General features: G+C 37.9%; 2 protein-coding genes and 1 pseudogene across 4 annotated transcripts; all 3 read right to left on the bottom strand.

Annotated features, from left to right (window-relative positions):
- Positions 1-1,749: 1,749 nt before the first annotated feature.
- On the bottom strand, positions 1,750-4,936 carry LOC102793281 (serine protease FAM111A-like; annotated as a pseudogene). Its single transcript, XR_015719757.1, has 3 exons — positions 4,875-4,936; positions 4,219-4,293; positions 1,750-3,313 (listed from the first exon to the last, which is right to left on the bottom strand). The product of XR_015719757.1 is annotated as a serine protease FAM111A-like (transcript).
- Positions 4,937-7,620: 2,684 nt separating this feature from the next.
- Positions 7,621-9,930, bottom strand: LOC102792488 (uncharacterized). 2 transcript variants are annotated; one of them, XM_087848118.1, is made up of 5 exons: positions 9,020-9,930; positions 8,757-8,875; positions 8,533-8,679; positions 8,109-8,219; positions 7,621-8,020 (listed from the first exon to the last, which is right to left on the bottom strand). In XM_087848118.1, exons 1-5 carry the CDS (start codon positions 9,181-9,183, stop codon positions 7,779-7,781), a joined length of 783 nt encoding a protein of 260 aa, XP_087704244.1. In that variant the 5' UTR covers positions 9,184-9,930; the 3' UTR covers positions 7,621-7,778. The 2 variants fall into 2 exon arrangements, with proteins under 2 accessions (XP_087704244.1, XP_006794816.1); XM_006794753.3 differs by having other exon boundaries at positions 8,757-8,873; positions 9,138-9,930.
- Positions 9,931-10,061: 131 nt separating this feature from the next.
- Positions 10,062-17,641, bottom strand: smg9 (SMG9 nonsense mediated mRNA decay factor). Its single transcript, XM_006794755.3, has 14 exons — positions 17,423-17,641; positions 17,163-17,330; positions 17,006-17,080; positions 16,574-16,805; positions 16,370-16,467; positions 16,140-16,252; positions 14,836-14,947; positions 14,545-14,640; positions 14,294-14,379; positions 13,444-13,550; positions 13,253-13,360; positions 11,397-11,522; positions 11,161-11,305; positions 10,062-10,433 (listed from the first exon to the last, which is right to left on the bottom strand). The coding sequence occupies exons 2-14, from the start codon at positions 17,307-17,309 to the stop codon at positions 10,355-10,357; spliced, it is 1,524 nt and encodes a 507-aa protein (XP_006794818.2). The 5' UTR covers positions 17,310-17,330; positions 17,423-17,641; the 3' UTR covers positions 10,062-10,354.
- Positions 17,642-18,321: the final 680 nt, after the last annotated feature.

The following is an 18,321-nucleotide window of genomic DNA, read 5'->3' as shown; positions in this document are numbered from 1 at the left end:
TTATGTGACCGTTCTTCTGAAATCCGACACAGTGAAAATCCAAGAGCAGCTGCAATCCTCTGCATTAATGATCTTTCTGTTTCTCTCCTTCTGCGTGTGTGTGTGTGTGTGTGTGTGTGTGTGTGCTCACAGAGAGGAAGTCACGACAGGAGTTCCCTGAGTTGACACGTATGAACCGTAAAGTCAGTTTGGACTGAGGAGCAGTTGGTAAACTACATTCAGTGTAGACAAAATTACTTTTTTATCCAATGCATGCACAAGAAATCGAATCTCTGTATCACAACGATTTCGTTAAAGCCTTAGTATTTTATGGGGACAAATTACTGTAGATCATTAATAGGGAACAAAAAAAGGAGGATGACATCAGCAATGGGAGTCATAAGTTTTGACACGTGCTTATAACTTAAAACACAAAAATAACAAAAATAATTCTGCACTGGAAGGACACATTTCGTATTTGACCATTTCTGATACCAAACTCTGCAATATATCAGATTTGAGTTTGGTACTTGGATGCAGAACAGTACCATTGTTAAAGAAGGCTTGGTTTCCTTGTTCAAACAGCACCTCATAATTAAACTCAGGTATTTGGAATTTTAGAAGCTGCAATGGAGACCAGGGGTTCTATTACCTAGTTTGCATTTTTATTAATTGATTGATTGATTGGGAATTAAAAATAATATAATAAAGACAGCACACTAGTTCTTATGAATTCTTTATTAGGTTTTTTCATGTAGGATTAAATTGACAGCTTGTAAAGGTGAAGCGACAAGGTCAATCCTACCTGTGTCAGAAAAGAGCCAAAGTTAGAGCAGCTTACATTCAATCATTTGTCGGTAACCTATGTGAAAAGAGAATTTGTAAAAGTAGTCACATGTCCTGGTTGCTTCTTGCGGGATGTGAAAGCAGCTCAATCACCTGCTTAAGTGCTCCTGGAGCAGACCAGTGTGTCGGGTTCGGGGAGTATGAAGGGTAAGATAGTAATGGTTGAAGCATATGTTATTGATTTGTTTATAGTATATGTTTGTTATGTGCTCTAATGTTATTGTATGTTAATGTTTTCATTTTGATTAGTTAACCCTCATACTCGGGCTAGATACGCAGAGACAGCGTGAGTATTAGAGGGCGTGGCCTGAAGAAATGAGACTGGGTATATTACTTCAGAAAATAAAAATACAATGCAAAAACATAATTTTAAAAATGGTGTTTTTGGGGGTTGTGAAATAAATAAAAAGTTTGCAGCCTCAAAACAGAAGCTGTATCCAAACAGCCTTTAATAAATCCCAAACTTTACTTGAATACATACGTAACAAGTGATAAGAATTACAACGTCTTAAGCATCTACAGTGAGGCCACACCAAAAAAAAAAAAAAAGTTGAAAAACTGATTTCATCACACTAGTTGAGCATTGAAAAATCATGCGGTCACTCAACTAATCTTAAGGGCTCAGAAAAGAAAAAAGTTTATGACAAAGTTAAATGTATTGAGTCTGTAAAACTAAAAAAACTACGATAAAACAGTAAAGGAAACACAAATTGTCCTCGTTTTTTCCAAAAATGGTGACATTTATTGACCAATGGTGAAAATGGTTATCAAGAACCCCATACCTCTGTCGTAATAATAATGATAACGAGTGAAAACTAAGAATTTGTAAAATAAGAGTTCAACACTTGTCTGTACAAAACAGGCAAACAAACTACTGCGATCATTCTGTCTCTACACAGCCGTGTGTGCTTTGACCGGAGATTCTCACGCATCACCGACCTCCTCAGAATCTGTTTTACTCTCAACTTCCTGCAACAACACGTCAGGTTTGCCTTGCTTTGACCCCACAACAGAGGCTATAATGTTTTCTAGGTGAGAATTTCCCTTTGCCTCCTGCTCAACTCTTTCCAGCACCTCCCCATACTCATCTTTCTTCAGATTATCCACAAAGTTTTCAAATATAGTGAGCAGAGGAAAGGCGTACTCAATCACATACTCGTTAAGATTCGGAAACCCGTAGAAAAACCCGCCACTGTGCAGTCCAAACACTCGTCCCTCTGCATCGAAAACCGGGGAGCCGGAAGAACCGTGGTGCATGAGAGTGTTGTAGGTGACGTAGATATTTTCAAAGGGGTCGTTTTTGATCTGCTGATTGATTTCACAAAGACTGCAAAATTCCTCGCAGTCTTCTACATTTTCATTATTCTCTCGCCTCTCTTTCTCGATGACGCATGTAGGACTCATTTTTTTCACTCCTCCTCCTGGGTGTCCGATGACACAGGCCTCGCCGTCTGAAGGCACAGGTCCAAATCTCTTAAGGAGCCTCGGCGGCACTTTCTCTGTTTCCAGCTTAAGTACTATGACATAATCTAACTTATCGTTGCCGATGAACACCTGAGCGCTGAGGTTGTTCCTGTCTGATTCTTGGTCTTCAAAGTTAAAGACCACGGTAACATTTACGAATTCACGCCAGTTAGGTGTGTTTGATTTAACCCAGTAGTTGAATAAGTGGGCGTCGGTCAAGACAAAGTTGTCAAATAGCACAAAGCCTGTGCCTTGCTTTATGAAGGAACCAGTTATGAGACAAACTGACTCGCTCAGTTCGAGCAGCAACATAACACTGCGAATTTCAGTAAAAGGCTGTCGGCTCTTTCCAAAGTTCTCCTTCCTGTTTTTCAGTGCTTCCTGGAAAGAATTTTTGGGGAATCTACTCTTCACCCATCGTTTCAGACGCGGAAACTGCTGACAAAGTAGATTGTAAACCTCCTTACAGTCAATGCTGCTGCCCGTTTTTTTGATTGCCGTTTTTAGACTCAATCCGTTCTGCCGTGCTACATCTAAGACTGATGTCACTCCACCGCTGTGCTTTGCATTATTTGATGCGTGTGGAGGTTTCTGCTGTCTTGGGATGGCTACATCTTTTATTTCCGTATCTGCTCCCTGTGTAAAACATATATGGAATTTTTTATTGTCTAGACAATCAGTTATGTCTGTGCACTCAGTCTTACGTTCGTCGTTGATGTTAACCAGCTCAAAGTAGCCCAGGTCATCGGTGAAGCGACCGTCTCTTTTCAGAGCCTCGGCCGCAGTTATTCCCTTCTCCCCGTAAACACAAAGATACTTGAACTGTTTTAAAGCGTCCTTTTTAAAAGAAACTTTTCTCTTTTTTGGCATTTAGTCCTCCCTTTGTACCGATGTAAAAGACAGAATAGCAATCTCTCGCCTTAACCATCTTCTTATATTTACTGAAAGGCCTCCGTGCATGCTTGAACATGTTGCGTGTGCCGTCTGAACTGGATTTCAGTCTGAACTGATGTCCGCGTTGGTCCTGCAGAGAATCAGAGAAAGTTGTTAATGTAGCAAAAAAACAAAATGTAATGCATTTTGTTCATAATCTCTTTAAAGTCATGATAGTTTTTTTTTAACGCTTTCACTGTAAATGAGTCTGCAAAGTTAAAAAACTGATTTACATTTATCGTTTATTACTTTTATCGGACATCATCCGATCCCATTTATGCACATTTAAGAAATAACACGGAAAATATCATTTTGTTTGCATATGGAGACTCAGCATTTGAATCATCCCAAATATCTGGACCAGGGAACCCACTCCTCAAACCGGTAAAAAGGTCAAGGACACAGTTACACGATCGTTAAACTAAGCTGTTTTTTGGATAAAAGAAAACCATATAAGCATGAGCCCTGGAATCTCGGTTTTAAAAAAAAAACAAAAAAAACCCCATTAACCATTTTTTCCATCAAAGGGATTAAACCGAACATAGAATGTAAGTTAAAGAAATATAAGTTTCACTATGGAGCACATCTCCTTCACAATAATGGACTGCATTTCTCTCAGTCAACTGACTGTTTAGGGAGAAAAGCAGCTAATAGTGGGCTCTGTGTTTGTGGTTGTTGTTTGTTAATCACACTAGGAGTGAACAAAAGCAGAAAAAACCTGTAAAGATGCAGACTGTGAAAGTCTGGTTTATACCATAAATCTTACCAGCTGTAACTGGGGTTTTTTTTGTGTGTTTTAAGTTATAAGCACGTGTCAAAACTTATGACTCCCATTGCTGATGTCATCCTCCTTTTTTTGTTCCCTATTTATGATCTACAGTAATTTGTCCCCATAAAATACTAAGGCTTTAACGAAATCGTTGTGATACAGAGATTCGATTTCTTGTGCATGCATTGGATAAAAAAGTAATTTTGTCTACACTGAATGTAGTTTACCAACTGCTCCTCAGTCCAAACTGACTTTACGGTTCATACGTGTCAACTCAGGGAACTCCTGTCGTGACTTCCTCTCTGTGAGCACACACACACACACACACACACACACGCAGAAGGAGAGAAACAGAAAGATCATTAATGCAGAGGATTGCAGCTGCTCTTGGATTTTCACTGTGTCGGATTTCAGAAGAACGGTCACATAAATTTCATTACAAATTTTTTACTTTTGCTTCAATGTGTCTTTAAATCCTTTCTCGTTCAAATTGTTTATTCACATAGTAAAGAAGTAGCTACAGAACTCAGTAAGTAGGAACAGCGATAGTTTAAAGACATTTTCTACAATACAGAGGATTTCATCATCCACAGTTTGTGAAAACTGCGGTTAAAAAATAAATCTGTAAATTCACAAATGATGGACTCTTTTTCAGAGGTACACTTCATGTACTGAATAGCATACACTTAAAAGATGTACATTAGGCTGCACACTGGTTATGCCATTACGGATTTTGCTCAAGAGTCTGTTTAAGCTAAAAACTTGAAATATATATGTATATTTTAAATCAGTAACATAGATAAAATGTTTTTGGATAACAAACGAGTCACAATTTAAACACTGTTTGAATAATCAAAGAGATATTTGTAAAGGGCAGGCTTACCGGGAGCAGAGAAACACGCTGTATTGTCTCTTTTGCATGAGACACACCAGAAACGCTCTGTGCGGATAGCAAAGTCTGCGCTGTGGGAGTGTCTGAACCCTCCACGCCACACTGCCTCGCACTGGTCCCCAGGGCCACGGCAAACTTGCAAGCCCTAGTTCGGCTCCTGAAAAATATGCTCGAGTTGTTCTTGTGTCCAACAAAAATGAGTTCTGCTATGTTTTTTTTAAAAAAAATGTTACTGCATTGAAGTTAGCACAATTTAAAATCAAAAAATTATTAGTCTCTTAAATGAATGGCATCTTGTTAGACTGGGGACGGGGGCTTATAAAACTAATACAGTGTTTTACATCTTGTGCACTTGGGCACACTTCAATGAAACTCGAAAAGTGGGATACACAATATGGAGATGATGACTTGGCATTTGTTAGGTAGGAGTGTAAGTATAGAGAGGAGGAATTCACATTCATGTACTCTGCAGTGTGCATTGTGTCCTTGTAACGTGTTTTACTTTTTTCTAAATAAATAGCTGTGAAAAAACCCATCAAAGTTGAGATAAGTATTCACCACAGTATCGTGTTTTTTTATTATTAGGGTCAAATTTCTCTTTGTGTAAAAAATTAAGCCAACATCCAAGTGTCAAAGGTCGGTTCTAAAAAACAAGTCAGTCCCTGAAGCTTATTTGTGCCACAGATGCTTATACAGCGACTACGTGTAAGGAATGTTTTGCGACCTGTCTGATCTTAAAAAACAAACTTTGTTGTTACATTACAGCAATATTGAGGAAAGTTTTAACGGCTGATCATGGAGCAGGATGAAGGTCAAAGGGAAACTCGCTGCCACGTTTCCGGTTATGTTTCCATCCGGCGTAGTCATCCAGCCGGTCCGTGCTATATCGCCCCCCTGGCCCGGAGTGGTATAACGTTTTGTAGAAAAGTTTGATCAATTCGCTCTCGCTCTCTCTCTCTCTCTCTCTCTCTCTCTCTCTCACTCTTACCAAAATAATGGGGTTTTTCTCATACGCTTATGGTACGAGACGGAGGAAGCATCCCGATCTCTCGGAGGCAATTTACCGGGATGAATCGACGGATCTTATTCAAGTTCTCAATATGTGCGCTGTGCTTTTTTTCACACGTACAAGCAATGGTGTAGCTTGCCTCCACCCGGCACTATATATGTGTACATATGTATATATATGTATTCCGTTACTAGTCAGATAATCTTAAAGGTTTTTTATTTCGTCTGTAATATAAGAAAGTAAAATACATCCGCTATTGTAAAAAGAAATAGTTCTTTACTGAGAAAAAAGATCACATTGTTATAATATTTAAACAGAATTCAAACTATGAGTTTGTCTGTGGAAAACTAACTGCCGCTCTGTCTCTCTATACAGCACTGACTCAACAGACGCCTGATGCGTCACCCCCAGGAACCATACCCCTCCCTCTTTGATCCCCAGATCTCTTCCCCGTACAAGTACAGAGGAATGCAGGGCTGCAGAATGAAGGGCTCCATGTTGCTGTCTGTGCATAGAAAAGTGCTGGCCCCTCTCTGTTTTTATTCTCCTCCCTCCACAGATCCCCCTAACGCTAAGGGAGTAAACTTTTTTTTTTTCACAACAGGTGTGATTAGTCACGAGTATGGAATCCGATACACACTTCCGGAGTACCCCCCCACCCCCACCCCCTTTCTGGATGCAATTTGTCGCACTTATGGATCATATTACACACTTCCGGAGTACACTTCCGGTGAGGTCAAAAGGTCAAGGCTAGGGAGGCTAGGGCCATCAATCAAATTGATGACACATACAGGGGTGGAATACTCTCTGAGAGTTTATTACAGAGAAATGTCGCTTTCCAAAATAAAAGCTATACTATACGCTTCTTCTGGGCTATATTCTCAGCAGCATGTTAAACATATCAGGTCCCCATAAGGAGAATCATGTGCTAATGGCTGTCTAAATGACTCGGGTAAAGTTTGTAGTATGTGTGCTTTTTGTTTTTGTCTGCTTCCACTTGCCTTTGCACTAGGATGATGTCGACGTAAATGTGCAGTCATATTTGTTGTGTTCCCAATAGTGCTGTCAGCGTTAATCTCATTAAAATGATATTAACGCCATAACGCGGCAAATCTCCGTTAACGAGTTACCGCGGATCGGTAGATTAGTTCAGCCATATTTTCTTTATATGTCTTATTCATTTGATAACCCATAATATTGACTATCGCGTACACATACATTTTAAGAATGTATTTATATGTGTGTTTATGCCAGAACATCAAACAAATCTTATATGAGTTTGTATTAGATTATTATATAATATAATACAATATAATAAATTAGATTATAATATAATATATTATAATATAAATACTGTAAATAGATTATATTAGAGTAAATACAATCTGCAAAAAAAAAATGCAAATCACCCAAACCTAGCTGGACCAATAATGCCCACGATGAGTGTATTTACACTTTTGACTCTAAATCATCATCTGGTTGTGTGTTAGTCACACAAACTTGAAAGGCAGTTGGTAAGTGACAGTTCAAGAATAATGAGTACATTTTGCACTGTAAGCACTCCTTCACTAACTCTGTGCTATTCTGTTTACACATAATTGTCAAAATCCACCATATTTGTATTTTACTTTCCTATTAATTCAGGAAAATGTCTCACTGACTCCTTACGATAACCTTTAAATGTGCGTGCAAAATGATTTTGAGATTTAAAGGAAACAGAGATGCATATAGGATTTTAAGAAATTTATTTGTTAATTTTTTTCCACAAACCGAAAATTATGTTTAGTTACAAAATTTTCAATTATTTTTTAAGGTCTGGTGAAATGGGAGGTAACATTGTGACAGTCGTATGAAAAGCTGGGATGTGATGCTGTTGTTTCCATCAGCTAAGAGAACAAGACCAGAGAGATCAGCGTTGTGACAAAGAGCAGACGGCCAACAGCTGTAGTGCCAGCAGTTGTACTACTGGGCTGTGATGTTGTTGTCATCCCAGCACTGTTGCAGAGGTCACCCTGGCAGCAGCTGATTTCTGCTGCAGTGATTCCTGTGATCTGTGCAGATTGTGTGCTTGAGCAAATCAGCTTGGAAGCGCAGCCCTTTACAGTCACCTTTTGTCCTCCTGCAGTCACTGAGGAAATGAAAGGAAGGAATAACAGAACATTTGTCTGAGCAGAAAAGAACAAACATGCAGACACTGAATCCTGTCGGTATATTACTTGCTGATGAGATGCAGTGGTCCTCATTTCCGTTGCAGTTTAGAGTTTGTGTGCAATCGTTTCCAACACATTGGAAGCACTTTTTCCCATTTGGAGAAGAGATGCTGCCCTCTGTTGAATACAGAAATATTTGTAATATTTGTTCCCCTCCTTGTTTTAGCTAAGTGCCAAAAACATCAGCTTGGAAAAAACCCCCAACAGAAAACAAAAGAAAAACCATTTATGTTATTAATATGTTTGTTTGAGAATTTTCAATCAGAAAATTTTCACAGATTGATTATTTTGCCCTGATCTATTCAAGCGAATACGACGATTCACCCACTTTTAAATTTCTCAACATATTTGATAAAAAGATTTTTTATTTTTTAAGTTTCAAGGACAGGAAATTACATTTCAAAATACCAAGAAGCATGATAGAAATTACCAGGGGCATCTTGAGAGTTGCAAAGATCAGAGGTGCAACACTTGCTGGTAATTAGAGTTTGGGCGCCTCCAAAGTTGATTGAGGCCTGAACACACTCCTCAGCCGCAGCACAACTTTTACCTTTAATATCAACCAGTTTTGAACCACCTGCAACAAAAAGACGAACCATTGAAAACGGAACCAGTTCAAAAGAAGAATAAAATAAAAACTATAAAATATCAAACCTGCATATGAAGTCACTCTTACTGATCCACACTGAGTGTTGGAAGGACATTCTTTTGTCGTCTGAGTGCAGCTTCCAGAGAGGTCCGGTATGCATTCGTAACATTTCAAAGCACAGGCTGATAAAACAAAGATAAAGACAAGTAAACTTTCTCTTGCTTTCAATGCATTGACATATTCTAAAATATTCACTAAAACAGTTTGAAAAATAGATGGCTAACAGTACAATAAATAGTACAATCATTTGTAGAACATAGACAACCCTTTATAAAGATGTAATGACACTTGTTGTAAAAGCATTAAAAAAGAAAACATTTCATTGAATATTACAGAACTTGCTGGTTTAAAAATGTTAAAGAACAGATAACTGAAGAAAAACTTGCCTTTAGGGAGCAGTACCATCCCAAGGATCAGCACAAGGATCTGCATTGTGTGATGGTCAGATAGAAGTGAATTTCTGTTTAGTTTCTGTTCAGTTTATAAGTAATTCTTATTGGGGGGAAGTGGTCTTCTTGCTGTGACCACTCCTTAACTCCTCCTTTGACAATGAAAGAACCTGACTATCAAAAACAAGCCTTTGAAACAGCATGTATGTATATATGAATAGACTTCATAGAACCTATATCTAGATAATTAAATTGGTATTAGTTAGAAATCTCCAAAGTTAAAATAACATCTATTCTGTCAGTCCCATCAGGACTGACAGAAAAACATAGAATACCTGAATTTCAACATATGTATGAGGAAGAATAATATCTATTAAAACTAGTTTAAAAACCTGTTTAGTTCCAGTTTGTTTATTTGTTTGAAGTTTTAGTGATAATAAAATGCCTTATTGATTTTTGTGGTGGCTATATATATGCTTCTTTTCACAGCTGAAGTTTTAGTGTTATTAAATTGATGGTTTTTGTATCATATATTTGATGGAATATTCTTTAAAGTCGTTTCATTCTATTGCTAAAATATGTTTAGGCTGCATTTAGGCTGCAAAACATTTTCTTTTAGAACGGACATGAATTGGTTTTTTTTTCTTTGATAACCAGTGACTGTTTCAGTTGTCAGCAGAGTATGTTTTAACCATGCAACCACTCTAGTGGCACTGAATGAAAAACAAAACTGACTGTTATTCATGCTACATGCGTTCTACAATACAACATATCTTTAAAAAAACCAGACCCACCAGTTCTCTCTTTCATGTTTACCATACTCTTTTTACAAAGGTAATAACAAGACAGAAATTTGTATTTTCACCTTATAAAACAGGTTAAGTATCAGTACATCAAAACTGAAACACAGTCAAGAATGACTTGAATTTAAAAACTATTCTCACATTTTTATTAGAGATCTGCTGAGAGAAGACATTTTCTTTTCCCGCTCATCACCTCTGCACAGGCTGTAACTTTATCTGTAACTATCAGAATTCCTGTGGACAGTCCCAGGACACTATAGAACAAGCAGGACTCAAAGTCTGAATAATTATATTTATTTTATGCCCCAGTGATGTTTTTTTTTTTAAACATCCCATTCAGCTGCACTTCTTTCGTCTTTGTGTGATCTGATCAGTGAAATAAAACTGTACATAAGAGCAGTTCAACACGTGTCAGCAGAGCAGACGACTGTATTCAGAGAGGGCCGAGGACTTTTTCACACCATCCCAGATACGAGCTGCATAGTGAAACCTGTGAAAACAATGAAAGTTAAGACAGGAAACAGAGGGATAAACTTAAACAAAATCCCAATAATGTCTCAAGATTTCACAAAATTACAGTGACATTGTACAAAGAAGAAAAAATCCAAATTGTATGCATTTCTGCACCAACCTTAATTATTAACACTTTTACTTTCTTTATATGGCATGGAAATATATGTTTCTTTTCACTGTATTATTTCATTTTCAATTGATATTGTTTTAAGCATGTTCAGAAAAAAATTAACCTGATATCCCACAGCAAGAAATATTTTTCACTACTCTGAAAGTTTTGTGCTTGTAAGGTACATGCAGCAAGTTGCACCATGCCTCAGAAAACTATTTCACAACAAACCACCAGCGCTCATTTTCTGTTGTTTGCAAAAAACAAAACAAAAAGACAGCAGGATGTAGTCACTGAAAGTAAAGGGAAGCAGAGAGACCCCCTCATCTCTAATAGATATTTTGCATTTCTTCCACAGGGATTAAAAACTGTTTCTATGGGAGTTCAAAAACAATGACATTTATGATGGCTTTGTTGAGCAAACCAGTTTAAAACATAAAACTGATTCTCACCCTGGGTGCAGGATGTATTTCCTCATTTATACTTGGTTGTCTCACTTTTTTTCCACGGATTAGTCACCTACACTTTTTAAATAGTGGAATATGAATAAAATAATTATTCATTTATAAATAAATAGTACTGATATGATGTTTACCAGTTTTTCTCAGTGAGAATAGTGTGTGACAGCTGACAGCGGGGCATGGCCAGTATTTGGCTGCGGAGTTTTGAAACCATGGTGGAAAAGGTCGGGTGTCCTCTATAGCCGGGGAGCAGAGAGAACAGTGGGTATGTTCCTGACCCTAAACAACATACAAAGATTCATTTATTTTTCACACAACACACGAGAGGTCACTTGAGTTTTACCTTATGAGAAGAATAAATGTTTGTAACCTGCTTTGGTCAAATTATCCTCCCCGTCATTTTCCTGCACAGGAAGCAAGAACATATTGACCTCGGTTGTCAGATAGTCCTGCCCCAGGCCTGGGAAGACATTGCAGTCGAGCATGGATAATGTTCCTGAGAATAAAACACATGTTGTAGTTGTGGCCAGCCTGTTAATCCACTTCAGAAGTGATGCTTTGTTTACAGGACTACAAAACCAAACACATTCACTAAAAACCTTTGAACAGTCACAAAATGTCATTTTGCTCACAAGTACAAAGCAAACAAAAGGTTTTCATCTAGAAACACCATAAACCTGATGGAGCCTTTTACCACTCCTGAATGAACATTTAGAACTTTTGGGTTAAATCATCACTGATATGTATGGAGGTCAGAAGAGAGGCACAGCAGTGATTGTCTACAGCCATCTGTATAACATGGTAGAGGGTCATAGTTTGAGGAGGTATTTCAGCCAGTGGTGTTGATAGAGTTATGAATGCAGAAAAGGATTAATTTTGACATTGATCATGGGAGAATGATCCCAAACACACTGTCAATGCCATAAAAGCATACCTGGCTAGAAAAACACTCACAGGAACACTATCAGTCTGGGGGTGGGCGCTATAAACGCCCCACCCAGAAATTCTTCTACCCAGCAACTGCGTTGAGGATATGTCTTTATATACTCCTGGATAAGGAAAAATAGCAACAGCATGAGTATCGGATGAGTGAGGGAATGAGACTCGCTGTTGTTTGACTTTCACAAGGAGGATGCCAAACAAAATGGGGTAATTTGCGAATCATGCTGTAAAATTATGCCCCTAAAGGTATCAGTACCACAAGTTCAACTGCAAAATTAAGACCAATTTAAACTCTGCATGTCAACGTCTCCCCACACCAAAGAAAACCTCAAATAAACCATCTGTGATAACAGTGACTGTTCTTGGTCAGTCGTTTTTATAGTCATTATGTAGACTTTTGTCTCTATAATTTGAGGTCATCACATTTTTTTATATGTTGTAAAGCACAAAGGAGCACCTTTTTAATTTCAGTTGTTTTGTCTCGTGAATTATTGCTCAAAGTTTTTTTTGTGTTGCTTTGATCTTTATTTGTTAAAGGTCTAGTGTTGACCACAGAAAGAGACTTACTGTGACAGCATAGTCATTTGTGAAAAATCCCTGTATGAAACTGATGGTTACTGTTAAAATAAAACATTTCAATTCATTCAGATTCTTTGTAGAAAAAAATTAAATGAGTACACCAGTGTCATTTTTGGCACTGCATGATTGAAAATGACACTTGTTTTGGAGGTTATTTAAACATATCGCGATATATATCAAGTATCTTGATATAGTAAAAAAATTACACAATATTAGATTTTCCTCATATCGCCCAGCCCTATATCAGTCATGGATTGGCCTCCCCAGAACCTGGACATCAAAAATAATTAAAACTGTTTGCAATCATCCAGAGAAAATGTAACAAAAGTCAGCCAACGTCGAAAGAAGAGTTTTGACTGTCCTTCAATAAATGTGGAGAACAGTTCCTGAAGACTGCTTAAAGAAATGATAACAAAGCTTGCCTAAGAGAGTTCAGGAGAGAAAAAGTAGTCATTCCAAATACTGACTTTAACGTTTCGTATTTTCCTTATACACTGCATTTCCATTCATGTTTTTTTTTTCATGTTTTGAGGGGTGACTCAAGATTTGCACAGTACTGTAAATGTAGATAATTTCTTAGCATTTACTTAACTTTTTTTTGCCACCATATCACATTCATTTTCTTTTCCCAGCTCCCTTACTGGCATTCATTACTACTTACACATAAAACATTAACATAAAGAGAAATTTGTTGTAGTTTTGCACCTTTGTATTTGAGGTGAGAATGAGCCATTAATTTATCGACCACCATATGCATGTTCTTCAGATTTCTTGGGCAGAAATCATCCCGTCTGGCCTTGTTCTGGAGAAAAACTGGGGGAGAAAGAAATTTAAACTTTGACATGCTTAAATTTGGTTTGTGTGTCAAATATAGCGCGTCAGCATTAAACAGCCACCTATATGTGGATAATACTCTGCTCCGTCATCACTGCCTGAAGAGCCGGTGCTGTCGTGGCTTGCAGATGGTGTGGAAGGTTTCAGCATCTCAGCAGTCTGAAGAAACCTGTCCATAAAGGTGACACCATATTATAACTTCAGCTGTGGAATCAATTTGTGTCACAAGAAGCAATAATAATGAGAATTAGATCATTTTACTGAGTGGAAAGAGTACAGGTAAAATTTGCTTGGATAGTTACATATGTAAATATACAGAATCTGCCAATTTCTTGCTGTGCCAGTGTGAGATGCTACTTGGCAATAACCCTGGTAAAAACATTGTTTGGTAATCTGACATTGATTTTTCACCAAAGGAAGCCAAAACAATACATAATCATATCAATATTTGTGCTGATTAAAACTGTAGCTTTCTACTACAGAGATATCATTTTAAGCTATGTACAAAGTTAGTGAAAACCTGCTTTTAATGGCAATATTTTCAGCATAAGGCAAGAATGCTATGCACAGGGAAAAGGTTTTTAATCACATAGCCAGAGTTGCTCAGATTGTTTTTTATGCTGTGTGAAGAAAATGAGTCATGAACTGATCCAAATGGATTAAAAGGTAATAAATGTCAGCACATGTTAGATGGGCATGGAGTCTGACATTTTACACAGGTCTGGATTTGCCTGTTTAAAATGTCAGACTGGCTGAAAGAACAACATTGCTGAGCTTATGAAAAAGCAAAAACAAATATCCTTTTAAGATATAGCATGAAATGTTCAGCATTCCTTTGAGAGTATTGGGCTTCAAAATTATAATCACAACCATCTTGAGAGCACAGGTCCATTGCAGACCTAAAGTACTTACCTGTAAAGGTTCAAATCAGTGAACCAGTCTTGAACCACAATTACAACATGACACACTGTAAACAGGAAGGCAGCGATCTGAAGAGACTGTAGAGGAATTATACAGAGAGTACAAACATGCTTTATTTGTAGAAAAGAATAAATATGATCACTAAACCAACATCAAACAATGAATCCCAAAACTAAAGTTCACAGGTGTTTACACCAGCATTCATATTATTATATACTGTTCTCCGCAGGCCAGCCACATACCTGCATCTCAACATATGTATGAGGAAGATTGTATTCTGGAGGTAACTTCCGATCATTGTTGATAAGATGATCCAGAATTGATGGGCTAAGCATTGGCTGAAGAACGACATTTAAACACAGTGAAACATGTTGTTGCTTCAGCACAACAAATCCTTAACCACAGTTAGACATCTTGCAGTTCCAAGGTTAACATTACAGACAGTTTGTACCAACTTACATTCTGACAGCAAAAAGAAAATACTACAGTAAACCGTAGAAACTGTCATTCTAATCACAATACTTCATTCATACCTGTGTATCCAAGAAGATAACCCTCTCCTGTGTGATGAAGAAATCAATCCCTGTGCTCTGATTTCCGCCTCTTTCCTTGATTTCTTGAGTCTGGGGTCTGAATACAAAACTCCTGTTCAAACAAACACACGTTTTTATTCAATATCACCTCCAAAGAACTGTTCAAGGGATTTTTCTCAAATTAATTATTAAAGTACTCGCATTGATCCTTTAAAAAAAGAAATGCATCTGTAATTATCAGACAAATATAGAGTATTATATTGAGTATATTTCACATTAGAAAAATCACATGGCACACCACCAAACAAAATGTTACAAAAAGCATATTGATAATTTTTCCCTGCGGGAGTGGAACCACATAATCTTACACGACACACCTATGTGCCACGGCTCAGTGGTTGGGAACTAGATGTTCTGTGTTTTGATGGGAGGGATAAAATGTATTCAGACAAGTTCTACTGTTGTATTACCTCATTCCCCCTTAACCTAAGTAGGCATTTCACTTGAATAAGGGAAAGTGCCTCCTGGGCACCTCCTGGGTTATGTGCGTCACACTCTGATGGATGCATCGGAGAGGAATTTAGGAATAAGTATGTTGCCCAAGGATATTTGGCATGCAGACTGGAGCACCTAGGGTTTAAACCAATAACCTTCTAAATAGTAAATGAAATGCGCCACCTCTTGAGCTTCAGCCATCACATCACATCACCGTTCCCTACAGTTTGTGTGTTGGATCAATTTAAGTGAATGGCAATTATAGAGTCCTTTTCTATTATCAGTGACCACTCAACGTGCTTTAAGACAAACCAAAGACCTTTTTCCTGTCTTTAGTGTAATTAAGCACTTTCATCATTTCAAATCCAAACCTTCTGCAATTTAAAAATCACCAGTTAAGCCTATGTGAATGACAGTTTGGCCCAAACCAAAACACTACTGAGATTTCTCACGTGAGTCATGCGGATATTGCTCAACAAGGAGGTTTTTGCCAAACCATCAGGGACTCCAAATTTTTAAATGCGAGTCATGAAATAGTATCTAGTCCGGTGTGACTGAAACTTTGGCAATCATTTCAATGCAACTGCTGCCAACCTCCATCCAGGAAATACAGATTTTTCCCAGTGGGTGCTATACAGGTGTGGAATGGTCTCTAACTGGTGTCGCATTCATTTCATCCTAACCCATCAGCATGATTGTCACAGGTCCAAACTGAACACCGTATATTTAGTTGTCACGTGTCTGCAAAAACCTCAGTAGTGTGTGTAGTGCAGAACACTTTACATCTTGATCTTATTCTTTAACCTTACCTTTGATCTTCCTCAGGAGTGTTGGCAGATAACAGCGACATGATGGTGGATTTCCCAGTTCCCTGCAAGCCAATAACTCCCACCACCAACATGTCTGTCTGGTCCCTCAAATACTGCAACACATCACAACAACATCACTCAGCTTCCTTTGACCACATATCATAAAGTAAACTGAAAGCACTGTTTAAATCTGCAAAATCAACTAAATGTATTATATGCTATGGATTTACCTCCATGGCACTGTCACACCAATTCATCTGATCATCCACCAGTTTAATGCTGTGCTTCATTTTCTCCGGAGGAAGGAGTTTGGACTGCCCAACCATGGCTGGAAGTCACATGAAAGCTTGTAGCCTTAATTATTGCACATGAACATACTTTTGCATTTGGAGAAGAAAATAAAATGTCTTTTTGTAGAGTCTATAACAACTCACGGTCCAATGCACTGCTCGATGCAGAAGCACTCATTCCTCTGTTTTGGATCTGGTATACAGGCTGAGTAGGTCGCTGCCCTTCCCTCTCTATCTTAGAGGGTGGACCAGAGGACTGTGCAGCCGACTCAGTAGGTGTCCCTGGCTTCACTCCATCGTCCCTGGCCTTCATTAGCATGATGGGCTTCTCAAGGACTGGTGTTCCACTGGCAGGTGTATTCTGTGAGGGCTTAGCCTTAGAATATATAAACAACAGCACGAATTGGAGATGGAAGTGCTTCGTAGGCAGAAACAAGCATGGCTCGTTTTGTTCTGGCATTGTGAATATTCTTTGATTTTGGCTATTCTTCCTATTCGGTTAGAGTAAGCAAAATGATACCTCACAAATTTAAACTGTAGACTATAGTTTGTGGTCTCAAAGATAAGCCCACCTACCCTTTCTCCGGGAGGTTTTGCAAGAATGATGGGGGTCTTCTGAATTAGAGGACCTGGTGGATCCTCGCTTCCATCCTGGAAAGAAAATGATTAGAGTGAGTATTTTGATGTAGAGAAGATAAAATCAGAGGCCAAAGCAGCATATCGTTTGAAGTACCCTTCGCTCTCTCGGTTGGTAATCCCGATCTCGACTGGGTCCGGACAGATTTTGCCCCGGAGGGCCAACATCTCTGTCCCCTCGGCGTCGCCTCCTCCTGCGCCCTTGCCCATACATGCCGGGTTGACTGTGACCGGACTCGGACATATCGCGACTCACCTGGAACAGCTGATGTTTAGAGAAAGCTTGTAAACGACGGGTAGTAGAGCCGAGATAAAGCTATTATTTATAATTAAAATTCTGTTTCCTAAAAGACAGACCTCTAATACCGACGTCTCAAGGTATGGCTTTTAATATCGTTAACATTTAAACGTAAAAATTAGCTAGAAGCTATCATTATAAGTCAACCCTAATGGTGGTTATAAACAACGCTAGCCAAGGCTTCCTGGTGAAGTGTTTGTTTCGTGGCTTGGCGTTTGCCGTGTACGGTTCAACTGAGCGGATAAGAAAAGCGATAATGTTCCACCCGCCTGGAAATCTCTTTTGTACAAAACAAATGCATCTTGTTCGTCATGTAAAAGAAGTCGATTTGAAACACAGTTAAAACATGACTAGTTCCCCCGTCAGGAACTATTTTATCACACATATAATATAATATAATATAATATAATATAATATAATATAATATAATATAATATAATATAATATAATATAATATAATATAATATAATATAATATAATATAATATAAACGTTTTAATCATTGTTTTGAAATCTGAAATTTCCCCAGCAATGAAAGCTGTATCACAGATTTTTTCATAGTTTCATCCTAATTTAAAAATGAAGTCAAGTCAAAGTCAAATTAAACTTTATTGACTTGACTTCATTTTTAAATGGATGAATGAATTAAATCTGATAAAGCTGTTACACAAGAACATTTTAATCTATATTTCAAAAATGAGTCACATTTTTAAAAATTTGAATAAAACTTGACTTTGACTATTTAATTATGCAATCATTTGGATTGATCTCGGGTTAAGTAAACCCGCAGTATTTTGTGTTTTGTTTTGTTTTTCTCTCTTCATAAAAAAAACAAGAAAAACGGCATGCTCAGCTCCTAGCCAAAAAAACTATTGAATTGTTTAATTTATAAGTTAATCTATTTATCGTCAAGGACTTGCAGCACAATCTCAATTTCAACTAGTAATTTTTTTAATGTT

The sequence above is a fragment of the Neolamprologus brichardi genome, chromosome 11 (genome assembly GCF_056152115.1).
Source record: "Neolamprologus brichardi isolate AB-2024 chromosome 11, ASM5615211v1, whole genome shotgun sequence".
NCBI classification, from domain to species: Eukaryota; Metazoa; Chordata; class Actinopteri; order Cichliformes; family Cichlidae; genus Neolamprologus; species Neolamprologus brichardi.
Note: the sequence above shows the minus strand (reverse complement) of the source record. Positions and strands in the feature narration are given on the sequence as shown.